The 14,766-nt window shown below is 40.5% G+C and overlaps 1 protein-coding gene across 1 annotated transcript in view; it reads left to right on the plus strand.

Annotated features, from left to right (window-relative positions):
* Positions 1-436: 436 nt before the first annotated feature.
* Positions 437-14,766, plus strand: part of SLC39A12 (solute carrier family 39 (zinc transporter), member 12) — a 123,557-nt gene continuing 109,227 nt past the window's right edge. Inside the window, exon 1 of the mRNA XM_006869906.1 lies at positions 437-700. Within this exon, the coding sequence (XP_006869968.1) occupies positions 437-700 (264 nt within the window). The remainder of the gene's footprint in view (positions 701-14,766) is intronic.

The raw sequence follows: 14,766 nt of genomic DNA on the forward strand, positions 1-14,766 counted from the left end.
AGCCACCACGCTCCTGCCTATAAAGTTTACAATCTTGGAAACCCTGTGGGGCAGTTCAGCTCTGTCATATAGGATCACCGAGTGTCAGAATGGACTCAGTGGCACATAACAATAATAACATGCGTAGTTCCAAAAGAGACAGTAAAACAAGCTCCTTATCCAATCTTTTGCAATCTAAAAGTCCAGTTCTCCACTGGTTACGATTATAAAATACCTTCAGAGAGAGTCTCAGTTGTTTAGAAACAGCTTGTCACTGTAAAATCAGCTTAGCCACCTAATTAATTGAATCCTTTCAAACATGTCCCAGGCAAAATAATTGAAGCCTTTATTTTCCCCCTTTGCCTTAGAAATTTTTCTGGCTGCAAGTTTACGCTGTGAACAGCAATCCACTTTTCATCTCCACCCAAGACAGACTCAAGCTAAAGGAAGAATTGAAATGTGTTGCTGGACAAAATTTTCAATATTTTGGATGCCTTTGTTCCTTCTATTTGGCTTCATTGTAGAAACTCAGTCAGAAAGCCCCCCACCCCAGGACAGCAGTAGTACTTGGAGTTCAGGTCATCTGACAGATATACTTCGAGTTCTCTCTGCCGGTGACCACTCACCCAGCCTGAACCACTCAAGAAACCTCATGAAAACACTGCTGGAGAAAACTGGGTGTCCAAAGAAGGCAAAAGGAATGCAAGAAGACTGCAATCTGGTCAGTGCAATAGAAGGGGGCTCATTTACTAAGGCATGTTTGAAAGAGTCTATGGTCTTTTACTTCAATAAGGCAAAATTAAATGCAAATCTTAAAATGTCCTGGCAGACAATGCTTTGCGGTAAAGTAACTTCTACATTTGGGATACAACGAATCATTCTGCATTCTGCAGCTAGCATATAAAGACAGATCATTTTTCATTAAAATGGAAATGTATAAGTAATCTGTCGTATAGCCCTTTTGTATGTTTAGAGATATTTATTTGCCACTGTGAACTTTTAATCTTCTCTCCTGACTGACTTACTAAACCTTTTCTTCTGCCTGCAGGGAACCTTCACAGGATTGGTTAATAATAATATTTTGTTAATTCAGTAAACCCTGTTAGAACATCCTTGATTTTCTGGGTCTTACAAGTTTTCCAACACTCATTTTAGTGAGAAATATTTTTTCCTTCTCTTACAGGTTTCTGGCTTTCTCAGGCTATCCTGTAATATTTTTAAATAATATTACTAATGTTCAGATATTTGTCTGAAGTTGAAATTTTAAGTATTTTCTGCTAGATATTGGTTGATGTTTTCTAGTGTTGTGTGGTGACAGTTAATGAGTCATCTTAAAAATGAAGAATCTGAGGTTGGGGAAGGAGCGTGATGCAGGTGGAGCTAAAATTAGAGCTGCGGGTCTGAGCCTGGATCCACTGCCTCCGTCTGGTCTATATTGTCTTTCTCAATCCTGACTGCACAGCAATGCTCCCATCCTCCAGAGTTTTCGCTGTTGTCTAAGGTGGGATTTTTTAAAACTCCCATGCTATTTGAATGTCAGATGAATTGTTGTTTTTGCTAAGTGCCATAGAGTCAGTTCCAACTCATAGCGCCTCTGCACAGGTTCTCAAGGAGAGGCTGGTGGGTTTGAACTACCAACCTTGCCGAGAAAAGTCATCATTATGGTGGTGTTGTTTGGTGCATGATTCACAGCTACCCCTCTGTACAACAGAACAAAACACTGCCTGGTCCTTGTGCCATCCTCACATTGGTTATAAACTAGGAATCATATCATAATCATGTCTTCTGAGAATTTGCTTCAGGTAACGTTCTCCACTAATGACATGAAGTGTCTTATTAAGTCAGCTTGAATATTAGTTTTGCTAGGTCGACTGAAAACATGTAAAATTCTTCTTTTTTTTTTAAGGTGGGCTGTTTTGCACTATGGTTTTCTCTGATTTTAGTCAAATTATTTCAATTTGAGGAGCCTTGATGGCATGGTGGATTAAGTGTTAAACTGTTAACCAAAAGGTCAGTGATTCAAATTCACCAGCAGCTCTGCAGGAAAAAGTTGTGGCCATCTGCATCTGTCAAGATTCCTGCCTCAGAAGCCCTATGGGACACTTCAGCTCAGCTCTATTCTCCAGAGTATCTGAGTAGGAATTGATTTGCTAGCCACGGGTTCGATTTGCTTTTTTTTATCTTCAATTTGAATTGATTCCAGTCCCAGAAAGTGAAACAGCCTTTAATGATTCCAGTCCCTTGCTGCTATTGTTTCTTTTTCTCTAAAACAGACAGAAATGAAAAAAAGACTGACTCTCAGACGCACCTGCTCGGAGGAGAGAGCTTCCCCATCCTGCAACAAGCCCACAAATGTCTCACTGCCATCACGAACACTGGGGGAGAGCCAAATGCCCTAATGATTTCACATTAATATAACAAGACAGAGCAAACCACATGGTCTCAGCTTGCTATTGAATCTCTTTTGGCTTTTGGGGGACTTTGTGCCCTGAGAGGCAGGGTCCACACAGAAATTCTGTGGTAAAAAGAGAAGGCAATGGGGATATGTCCATAGCCCGAACTGTGTGGAAAAAAAGAGGGAAGTAGTGTCTTGAATTTGTGGTGGGGAAAAATGTTCCCAATTTTGTTTTCAGTCTGGATGGAAAGAGAAGATTTTAAATAAATAAACTAAATCAATTTGAGACCACTGTGCATTTGCATTGATATTCATAAAGTTAATAATGATGTTTGTAATTCCTCCTAATGTTTTTTGTTCATTTGTTTCCTTTTACTAATGAGAAGTGTTAGAAGGGAGTTTCAGTAACTGTAATGAGGAGGGATCAAGAGAGTGAATTCTGCTTCAGCAAAGAGGAGAATCATGGCCCTACCAGGGTTCCCAACATGGAAAAACAAAGAGAATCTGATGTCTGGAGTCAGTCAGCAATGGGCATGACTCCCAGTTCTGACGCATCAAACTGACACTGTCAACCTCAACTGCCTCTTGAAACCTAATTAGTCCCTTCCTAAAGAGATTTTGGTGAGAATCACATGATCATATTCTCAGGAGCTCAGTACTCTTGGCTCCCTGTACCTCGAAGTAATGGTATTAACTGCAATCATACAATGACAGAGAACTTCCAGAGGTTCAAGCTGGATTCAGACGAGGACGTGCAATGAGGGATATCATTGCTGATATCAAAAGGATCTTGGTTGAAATCAGAGAATACCAGAAAGATATTTACCTGTGCTTTATGGACTATGCAAAGGCTTTCGATTGTGTGGATCATGACAAGTTATGAACATCATTGTGAAGTATGAGTATTCTGGAACACTTAATTGTGCTCATGAGGAATCTGTACATAGATCAAGAGGCAGTTGTTAGAACAACGGAATACTGAATGGTTTTTAAATTAGGAAAGGTATGCTCCAGGGTTGTATTCTTACACCATATTTATTCAATCTGTAGGCTGAGCAAATAATCCAAGAAGGTATTATATGAAGAAAATGTGACATCAGGATTGGAGGAAGACTGATTAACAACCTGCGTTATGCAGATAGTACAACTTTGCTTGTTTAAAGTGAAGAAGACTTAAAATACTTACTGATGAAGATCAAAGACCACAGCCTTTGGTATGGGTTGCTCCTTAATGTAAACAAAACAAAAATCTTCACCACTGGACCAATAAACAACATCCATATATAAATGGAGAAAAGATTGAAATTGTTAAAGATTTCATTTTGCTTGGATCAGCCATCAACACTCATGGCAGCAGCAGTCAAGAAATCAAATGACATATTACATTAGGCAAATATGCTGCACAAGACCTCTTTAATGTTTTGAAGCGTAAGGATGTCAGTGTGATCACTAAGGTATGCCTGACGCCAGCCATGGTATTTTCAGTAATCCCATATGCACGCAAAAGTTGGACAGTGGGGGGAGAACGAACAAGATGAAGGATTAGGTAGAAGTGTAGTGAGGAGTTCCATCAGCAACAACACAGACTATCGGACCAAGCAGGCTCAGAGGATGCTGGCAGAACTCTGAACCACATATAAAGGAATATTTAGAAGATTGGAAGGCTTACAGCTAGTGGAATTTGTAGCAGAAGCAAGAAATCCATTGCTTTCCAACTCAAGACACTAATTGTTCCCAGAGCCAGCATCTTGGGCAAGACCAAGCAGGGGAAGGATCAGAGCAGCCATGGACGCCTGACAGAACCATGGAGATAAAGTTGTGGACATTCTTTTTTTTAATCTGTTCATTGGTCTCTCTCTAGTGTCCATTCTGGAGACTAGATGGGATGCCTGAGTGAGTGGACACCCTACCCCACCCCCAGAGGGTTTTGCTATGCATGTGCACAGATTTCCTTGCAATTTAAAGTGACAGTTTCCGCTTACAACCAAACGGCAGTGAAAAATGGCCACAGCCGGCCCTGAAATGTTAATCATTAGGAAAAAGGCCTGAATGGAGACTGGAGTGGGACAGACAGACTAAAAGGGAAATAGGTCAAAAATTAAATTCTGAGTTACATCACAATGACCAACAGTGGCATCTTGAAATTTCTCAGTAAGAAGAGGGAAAAGGGAAGCCCATTTTCTGGTCACATCTACCTGGAGGCAATCAGAAACCATAAAATATACCAAAATACATACCCATCTAAGTATTAAGGCCACAGATAACTCCTGAATATGCCCAAAAATCCCAGAAACATATGATCATATCAGCACATGTCCAGAAATGAGTTAAAATGACTGAGGCAAATGGGCTCCATACTGCAAGATGGGCAGGCTTTGGAAATGTCTGAGAAGGAATTCAGAAAATGATTATAAAATGTATCAAAACACTATACAATGGAGTTGAGAAAAATAAGGAAGAAGTCAGGAAAGCACTACAGGAACAATCAAATCAGATAGGTACAGTGTTGAAAACAACTAAAAACCTACAGAAAGAGGTCCAAATGATTAATAATAGAATATCAGAAATGGACAATACACGGAAAGGGCAAAGGAGTAGAATTGAGATAGAAGCCAGAACTCTAGTGAGCTAGAAGATAAATCTTTCAACACTGCTAAGATAGAAGAGTAAACACAAAAAAAGGATAAAAAAATCTGAAGAAAACCTAAGATTCATGTAGGACAACATGAAGAGGAATAACTTAAGAATTATCAGCATTTCAGAACAGGAAGAGTCACACAAGCCCACAGAGGAGATAGTTGAAGAGCTTCTGGAAGAAAATTTTCCTAACATCCTGAAAAGTGAAAAGATAGGCATTCAAGAAGCTCAACGAACCCCAGGAAGGATAGACCCTAAAAGAAAATCATCAAGACATATAATAATCAAGCTCTCCAAAATCAAAGATAAGGACAGAATCCTGAAAGCAGCTAGGGAAAAGAGAAGTGTAACATACAAAGGCAAGCAAATCAGATTAAGCTTGGATCTCTCAACAGAAATCATGCAGGCAAGAAGGCAATGGGGAGACATATATAAAACCCTGAAAGGAAAAAACTGTGAACAAAGAATCCTTTATCCAGCAAAGCTGACAATTAATTATGATGGTATAATCAAAACATTCCAAGATAAACAGAAGCTAAGGGATTTTTCCAAAGCCAATTCTGCACTACAAAACATCCTACAGGGAGTTCTGTGGATTGAGAACCAACAAGAAAAGACAACAGCCAGAGAATGACGTACATGACAGCATCACCGTGAACTCAGTCAACAAACGGAAGAGTCAAGAACAGAATAAAATTTTAAGAACATAGGATCTGGGAGGTAAGTCTATGATCAAAACAATTACAGTGTGAAAGAAGGTAAACACGGAGGAACAGAGATCCAGGTGGTGAGGAAGTCAGAGATTACAGAATAAAAAAGACTGTCTTAAATAGAGGGAAGAGTTGATGGAATATAAGGTAACCACACAGTGGGGTTGGGGTGGGAGGTTTAGTTCTGGTGTTGGGGAGGGCAATACAAGAAGAGGGAGGAGGTGGAAAAACAAGATAGATAGGGGAGAACTGAGACAGTTTTTCATGGCCTAAGTGGAACAGATGTAAATAGTGATGCATGCTCAACCTTGGAACATCAGGGCTCTGTGATACAGGGATCTAGGCATAGTTTGAAGAGGGGAAATAATACTAAAATGCTTGTCTGTCTTATGAATACTGGTTTCCCTTGCCTACTATTGTAAAATAGACACATGAGTGGGATAAAAAGGAATGTTGGGAAACAAGATTACAGAAAACTTCTAAGCCCATCTTCAGTATGTAATTGATTCGAATACCAAAAAGGGGTTCTAGAACTTGCCCAGTGAAATAGGCCTCTTGCAAAACCTTTGCAGAGTATAGGACCTTAGGTGGAATCCTGAGTCCCATCCAGAACCTTATGAGGTGGGACATTCCCACTAGCAAGGACAAGCAGAGCAACAGCTAGAGCAACAGAAGATACATCTTCAAAGAAAGATCATCAGGAAAAAATGAAAACAAAAATGTCAGCATGACTGGCTACTACAAGAATAAGCGAACTGTTCACCAGGAATCCATCAAGACAAGCAATCAAGTTCCTTCAGGACAAACTCCCCTCTAATACTGAAACTCAAAGGAAATACATGAACAGGCATGTAAGCTTGCTGGCTACCACATTGGGCTACTGGTGAGTGGAAGAGGGGGAAAGGCAGCAATGAAGAAATAGGCTGAGTTCAATCACAGTCCATTGACTCCCATTGACCTGGAGATGAGAGAGAGAAGAGGAAGGGCTGGTTGGTCCAAATTGTGGTGAGACCTGGGGACACTTGAGCCCAGGGACAAAAACATAGCCACAGAGGGCTAGAGCAGAGAGTGAAGTGTCCAGCTGATATGAAGTGAGGGGAGATGCACAAGAACACCCATACTTGCAGAAAGTACTCATTTGACTTAGCTTCAATGGCTGGATGATCAGAACTCGACTAGAGGAAGTAAGAAGAGGGGAAAAAAGTATAATCTGCTACAATTTGATGAAGTTAACCTATACTTATGAATGTAGTAGCTTAAAATAGGGAAGGAATCTTCACAGGAAGGATCATTCCCACCCCCTCTGTACACAGGGTTGACAGGGATGGGCAACTTAGACACTGGCTACCTAAAATGGGGGGGGGGGATCATAAAGGCACAAAATAACTGGCTTACAAGTTTTCAAGAGGGAATTTAGTTTTAGATGGTGTGGGGGAAGGTAGAATCTCCACTAAGTGGTTTTCAACGTGTCTCTATGGGGCTGGTGAAAGGAGATGGTGATAAGACTCTTGTGGTTCGATAGTTAATAACTGCTATCAGGACTGATTGTGATTATTGCAAATGTAAATGTAGATATTTTGTAACAAAAAGAGGGGAGTGATTGATCTTGAAGTCCAGCAGCAGAGGACCCTGGGAGAAGAGAGGAGTGTGGGACCTTATTCAGAGAAGCAGCGACACCAGAGATGCAGGCAGAGATGATGATGTGAAGAGATGGAGTAGCTGGGGACTCTAGACTCATGGAGGGAGAGGAGCTGTGTGCTGACAGTCAGGGTCCAGGCTTGCAACATATCGCCCTTTGGTTGTTTGAATGATTATATATTCCTGAGTGCTTCAGTGTACATCCAAAAAATACACACAGAGAATAGAAGCAAATATTGTAGAATGGTAATGCATGGAGGGGATTGTAAACATTGCATTGAATCAAAATATGATAGGATAAGTGTACAGCTGATGTTCTCCCATGTAAACTATCACTCAATTCACAATAAAAACTTTAAGAAAAATATAAAAGTTGGGCAGTGAATAAGGAAGATTGTAGAATAACTATGCATTTGAGTTATGGTGTTGGAGGAGAATATTGAAAGTACCATGGACTTCCAAAAGAGCATACAGATCTGTGTTGTAAGAAGTATAACCACAGTGTTCCTTGGAAGCCAGGATGACCAAACTTTGTCTCTCATATTCGGACATATTATTAGGAGGGACCAGTCACTAGAGAAGGATATCATGTTTGGTAAGGTGGAGGGTCCAAGAAAAAGAGGAAGACCCCAAAAAGATGGATTGGCACAGTGATGGCAGCAGTGGGCTCAGGCTTAGCAACTATTGTGAGGTTGGCCAGGACCAGACAGTGTTTTGTTCTGTTATAAATGGGGTCACTATGAGTCAGTACCCACTCGATGACAACAACAACAACAAAACCTCAAAGTGATGTATCTAGTATCCAAGGATACTGTGTATTGCCTCTGCAGAAACACCTGCCAAAAAAACCCAAAACCAAAATACAATTAAAAAAAAAAACCCAAACCAGTTGCTTCTAGCTCAAATCTAACCCATAGTGACCCATATGTGTCAGAGTAGAGCTGTGCGCCACAGGATTACCAGTGGCTGATTTTTTAGAAGTAGATCACCAGGTTTTCCTTCTCAGGTACCTCTGGGTGAACTCAAACCTTCAACCTTTCTATTAGCAGCCAAGCTCAGTAACCATTTGTGCCACCCATGCATGCATCTTAGAAGCCGCTGCAATGTTTTCTAAGACCCAAAACATTTTTCAATGCTGTCCTTCCCTGCCTTGCACACACACTCTTCTACCACCACCCTTGTCCTACGTCTTCTGCACTCCCCCTTCCCTGCTGCCTGAGGTGCTCGATTTTTTAACCAAGCCCCCCATACACATTCCACATAGAGAACCACTGCTTTATATAGGTCCTACATTCAATTCCATACCCCACCTCACTGCCTCTTCCCCACGTACACACAGACACACTCACTAATAACTTTGTCATAACTGTCATGGAATGAAGCTTTATCAGCTTTATCTGAGTTTACTCTTCTCAGTTAAGATTTTTTTTGTGTCCATCAGAAAGGTCATTAAATATAGTAAAGGCACTTAAGGGGCCAGTGCCTGCTATCAGCTGACATCCTTCTCGCTCTTTTCTTGGCAGAAAAACGAAGAGGTAAAACTTACCTTTGTATTTTATAGCAACACTTAGTCCTGCTCATTCTCCCCTTATAAAAATGTAAATAATTAAGAGAAGAGGGTGGTAGATTTGTCCATTACTCAGTATCAAACTTTAGAAAGCTTTGGGCCACAACCCCAACAGTTTATCCTGTGGATCTGACAACTTTCTTGTTAGACTAGTGTCGAAGAAGAAAGATTTTATCTTGCTTTTTGTTACTCAGACTCTAACTTGGAATAAGCAATAAGAAAAGTTGAGTAAAGTCATCTGATTTAACTACAGGGAGTGGTAAACAATTACTAGTAAGTACCTAGATTATCCCAAATCCTTGGATGGTGCAAATACATAACCCACTCAGCTACTAACCAAAAAGATCAGAGGTTTGAGTCCATCAGAGGTACCTTGGAAGAAAGCTCTAGTGATCCACTTCTAAAAACTTCAGCCATAGAAAATTTCATGGAGCAGAGTTCTACTCTGACATACTTGGATTGTTATGAGTTGGAACTAGCAGCAACTGGTACTGGTATATGGATATTCCATTTAAGCTGGTAGGTAGGATGTGTTCTCACATGTTATTCCCTTTTTTCCCACCAAAATTTATCTCCTTATGGAATATTTAAAACAAATTCTTTGAATCCAAAGTTTTTTTCCTTTAAGCCCATGCTCCCACCTAACATGACTAAAAGGAAAATCAATGAATTATTCCTGAATGAGTCCATTTTTCTTTAACAAAGAGTCATTTACCTAAGAATCAGCTCTCTGGAACAAATTTTGATAACTCTCAAGGTAGGAGAATCATTGCAAATTTTTACTAAATAACCTCTCTCAAATATATAACTGAGTTTCTGCTAAAAATTTTAACAACAAAAATTAATCAATAGTAGTAGTGAACTTAAAATTCTAGCCCACCCTAACAACCCCCATAGTGTTTTTAATCCTAGCTGCCCCTGCGTATTGTAAATGGTTGATGCACTTGGTTGCTAACAGAAAGATTATATGTTGGAGTCCACCCCAGGGCTGCCTCAGAAGAAATGTCTGATAATCTCAATCTGAAAAATCAGCCTTTGAAGACCCCATGGAACATAGTGTAGAACAGAGGCGCGGCTGATGGGTTTGCATTGCCAAGCTTTCAATTAACAGCCGAATGTTTAACCAATGAAAAGCTCCTCAAAGAAAATCATGATGCTAGTTTGTTCTGTACAGTGTCCTTATAAAATACTTCAGCTCATTATACATGAAATAACTAGGTATTTGATATTCTAAATGCTTTGTATTATACAGAAAAATTTTTGCATTATTATTTCAACTGAGGACATTTTATTTTTGTCATTTAAACTAATGATACAAGGTTTCTTCTATCAAAATTCTTAATCATCCTATATGTTTTCCAGAGCCAACTAGACTCATACATTTCAAAAAGCCTGCATACGTGAGAAGCTCAGCACAGTGCTGGATACATGACTCTCAATAGATGATATCTAGTACAATCAAAAGTTTGGTTTCAGGAGATCATTTCCTACAAACAATGACTTACTGACACTTTTTTGTTTTCAACGGATTCACCTCCTTAGGTACTAGCCTTGCCAATTGCTACCTTAGGTGTTACCCTTGCCAATTGCTACCAACCCATGGACTTTACTCAATAGCTTACTTAGGGAACAGAGAAGAGTTGCTGAGGTTTGGGTGGTGGAGCTGAACATTCACATTACTGTCGTTAAGTGCCATCGAATTGGTTTCGACTCGTAATGATCCTGTATTGGGTTTCTGAGAAGTGGGTGGTGAGTTTGAACCAACGACCTGAGGTAGAGTGCTTATCCTGTGGCATCACACCAGGACTCCAAACATCCACATCAAGAGTTGACGTTGGTGAGAAATCTGTGTCCCTGTGTTTTCTGAGTTCTCCTCCTTGTGTGGTTGAGTGGGGAGAGTGTGGCGTCTGCCAGGCTCTGTGAAGTATGTGATTAATGCTTTGCTTTGGATATGGGTGACATTTGCTTCTTCCTGACTAAGACGGTATGTACCAGCTGTTGTTCAGCAGACAGGGAATGAGAACCCTAGAAACTTCCACCTCAGAGATGGTAATAAATTTTCACCACCATGGGAAAATCCCTCCAGGCTCAGGACAGCCTTGTCTACACTTTAAGTGGCGTTACTGTGTAAACGTTGCTTCTTTGATCCTGTGAGAATTGTCAAGAGTTCTCAACCATCTATGAAGAAAAATAGCTTCTGCCTTTCTGAGAGAAGTTTCTGTCCAGAAATTCTATGCCCCTCTTTTACTCACTGTCCCACCATGTTACACGCAACACTTTCTTCTGCCATGTAATATCAGAGTAGCTAAACCAGAGACATACTTGTAATTTGTAAAGCAAAAATGGTATCCAGAAGCACTGTCTTATCAATTCTCCTAAGTAGCATAGAAGAGGGGAAGGTGGCATTCATTCATTCACACAATAAATCATTCATTCATTCCATTTTCACACTTTTTAAGTGTAAAAGATGCTAGAATCTGGACATAGAAACTTGTATAAAATAGGTGAGTCCTCGACCGAATGGAAACGCAGAGACACAGAGAAAATACACAGGCAAAGTAATTTTAGAACATAAGTATTTTTCTGGGCCTGTACTGTTCCACATGGTAGTCACTAGTCATTGTTCAACATGGCACCCACCACTCCATGTGGCTGCTGAGTGCTTGATAAATGGCTAGTCCAAATTGAGATGTGCTAGAAAGTATAAAATACACACCAGGTTTGGAAAACTTAGTGCAACAAAGGAGAATCTAAAATATTTCATTGATGATTTTTGCATTTTGACTGCATGTTGAAATGATCATATCTTATAAGGTTGTTAAGTGCATTTTATATCTTATAAAATTACATAAAATGTGTTATTTCAATGCCTTTCACCTGTTTCATTTATTATTTAAAATGTGGCTGATAACCAGTTGCCACTGAGCTGAGTTCCAATCATAGCAACCTCCTATGTATTAGAGTAGAACTGTACTCCAAAGAATTTTAAACAGTTGAGTTTCCAGATGTAGATCATCAGGTCTTTCTGAAATGCTTCTGGGTGTACCCAAATCTCCATCTGTTCAGATAGCAGTTGAGAGCTTGCACCACTCAGGGACTCCAATCAGGCTACTAGAATATTAAAAATGACTTATGTGGCTCCCATTTCTGGATTGTGTTATATTTCTATGAGATTGTGTTCTGCGGTGCTTTCTACCTTGTATAAGGTATTTTGGAAGGATTCCCTGAGAGCATGCTTTACACAAACCTGAGAAATGATAGGAACTAGGAGCCCTGAAAGATGGTGGGAAAGGATTTGATGAGATTCACAGAAAATGACATGGGTAGAAGTTGAGTGAGAGGTAGGGGAGGTAGGGTCAAACAGGAAGTAGGCCATGGAGAAAAAGTTCAGAAAATGTAAGGAGTTTGGATCTTATGCTAAATATCATGGGGACCCTTTAAAAACCAAAGGGTCATTGGCTTAGGACTGGTGGCACATGGACAATTGTGGCAACTGTAGTTGAAGACAAGGAGCTCTGCTAGTGTAGTGGTTACGACTTGGGCTGCAACCTCAAGGCCAGTAGTTCAAAACTACCAGCTGTTCCATGGGAGAAAGATGAGGCTATCTGCTCCCATAAAGGCTTACAGCCTCGGAAACCCTACAAGGGACTGCATCTTAATGAGGACGTCTTGGTAGGCAGTTGGCTCCCGCCTTGACTGCCAATGAATCTGGGGCAGAGGGGATGTTGGTGGAAAGAACACGGAGCAGGTGAGGAAAAGAAAATAGAGAAATTTGCTTATTCTTGGAAAGGTTAAGCCTCAGAATTATTTCATTGTTGTTGTGGAGGGCCATCGAGTTGGCTATGACCCATGGCGACCCTGTGTGGGGTTTCCGAGGAGCAGCTGGTGAGCTTGAACTGCCAACCTTGCAGTTCAAACAACTTTGCAGTCTGGTGCATGGGCCCACAGCACCACACCAGGACTTTATTTCCCTATTATTCTGTCATTCCATAGGCTAGTTTTCTGAGAGCAAATGTCTCTTAAAAAAGCATTGAATCTTGGGTGAACTAAGGTAAGAAAAGTTCTGTTGTTGTTGTTGTTAAATGTTGTCGAGTCACTTCTGACTCAGAGCAACCGCATATTGGGTTTCCAAGGAGTGACTGTTGGGTTTGAACTGCCAGCCTTGTGGTTATCAGTCCAGTTCTGATCTTACAGTGCTACATCAGGACTCCAAGAACAATTTTAGCAACCCTGGAACTATTGCTGTGACAGGGAGACAGAGGCCTAAAGGGGGTGGAGGCTCAGAAACAATGGGTCATCGATAGCTTTTGAAAGGCATTTTTAGGACATTGTTAAGAGGCCTACATGAGTCTCTGGGTAGTGCAAAGAGTTAATATATTCAAATGTTAACCTAAAGGAGGTTGGAGTCTACTCAGAGGCACCTTGGAAGAAAGTTTTGGTGATCAATGTCTATAACCCAATCAATGAAAAATAGCAAATGTGGGGAAATTAGAACCCTTATCCATTGTTTGTGGTAATACAAAATAGTACAGCCACTGTGGAAAGCAGTTTAGAAGTTCCTCAAAAAGTTAAGCATAGACATACCATGAGATGCAACAATTCTACTCCTTGGTATATCCACAAGAGGCCTGAGAGCTGCAATGTGAACAGACACATACACACCAGTGTTTACTGCAGCACTATTTACCACAGCCAAAACAAAAGGTGGAAATGCCCTAAGTGTCCAATGATGGATGGCAGACTAAATACAAGGTGCTGCATGCCCACAATTGCATACTACTTGGCCATAAGGAAAAATGGAGTCCTAATCTATGACAGAACATGAAGGAACCTCAGCAACCTTATGCTCAATGAAATAAATCTAGCACAAAAAGCACAAATACTGTATGATCTTGCTTATATAAAATAAGAAGTATAGGCAAATGTTTAGAAATCAAATTGATTAGCGGGTATTAGGGTTATGAGGGAGGGCAATAGGGGAGAGCCACTGTTTAGAAAGCATTGAGTGTTGGTGCAACAGGGAAATTGACAACGATTATGAATGGTGGTTGCACAATAATGATTCATGGCTTTGATGTCACTAAAATGTACACCTGGAAAAAGCTGAATTGGCATTTTACAGATTATATAGAATCCTGGTACAAGCCACAAGGCCCACGGTTTGAGCCTGCCAGCCACTCCATGGGAGAAGTATGAAGCATTCTGCTCCTATTCTCACTATGTGTCAGAACTGACTTACAGTGCTTAACAATACACACACACACACACACACACACACACACACACACACGATAAAAGAGAATCAAAAAGAAAATCCTGTGGAGCACAGTTCTACTCTGACACAGTGAGGTTGCCGTGAAAAAAAGTTGACTCAAAGGCAACTGGTAAAAGGTCTATGGAGAAACTGTTTGTTGTTGTTTTTTTTGCATTTTTCTGGTTGTCAAAGAGAGAGCAGCAATGTTCTGACCTCCATACATCCTATGGAGGTGATCAGAAATCATCCAAGATCATTTAAGCGAGAACTTCAAAGTCTGTTGCCAGATGTTTATGGTTTACTAAAGGTGGATGGCGTAAAAGAAGCAGAACTCTTCAGCATCTGTGTAGTTTCTGAACTCTCTCTCAGACTTATCTTTGTACTGAAAATGGTGAAAAGGCCATTCATAGGTGAGGATGGAAACTCCAAGATGCATGAAGGAACTGTGAGAAGCTTTCTATGACTCCAAGTCATGAGTCCATGCAGCTTATATGCCAGAGTACCAAGAGAGTGTGTAATGGAGATGGTTGAGCTATAGTTATTATCTCTGGTGAATCTGGGACAAGAGAGGTGATGAAAAATAGAA

Source organism: Chrysochloris asiatica, unplaced genomic scaffold (assembly GCF_000296735.1).
Source record: "Chrysochloris asiatica unplaced genomic scaffold, ChrAsi1.0 scaffold00137, whole genome shotgun sequence".
Taxonomy (NCBI): Eukaryota; Metazoa; Chordata; class Mammalia; order Afrosoricida; family Chrysochloridae; genus Chrysochloris; species Chrysochloris asiatica.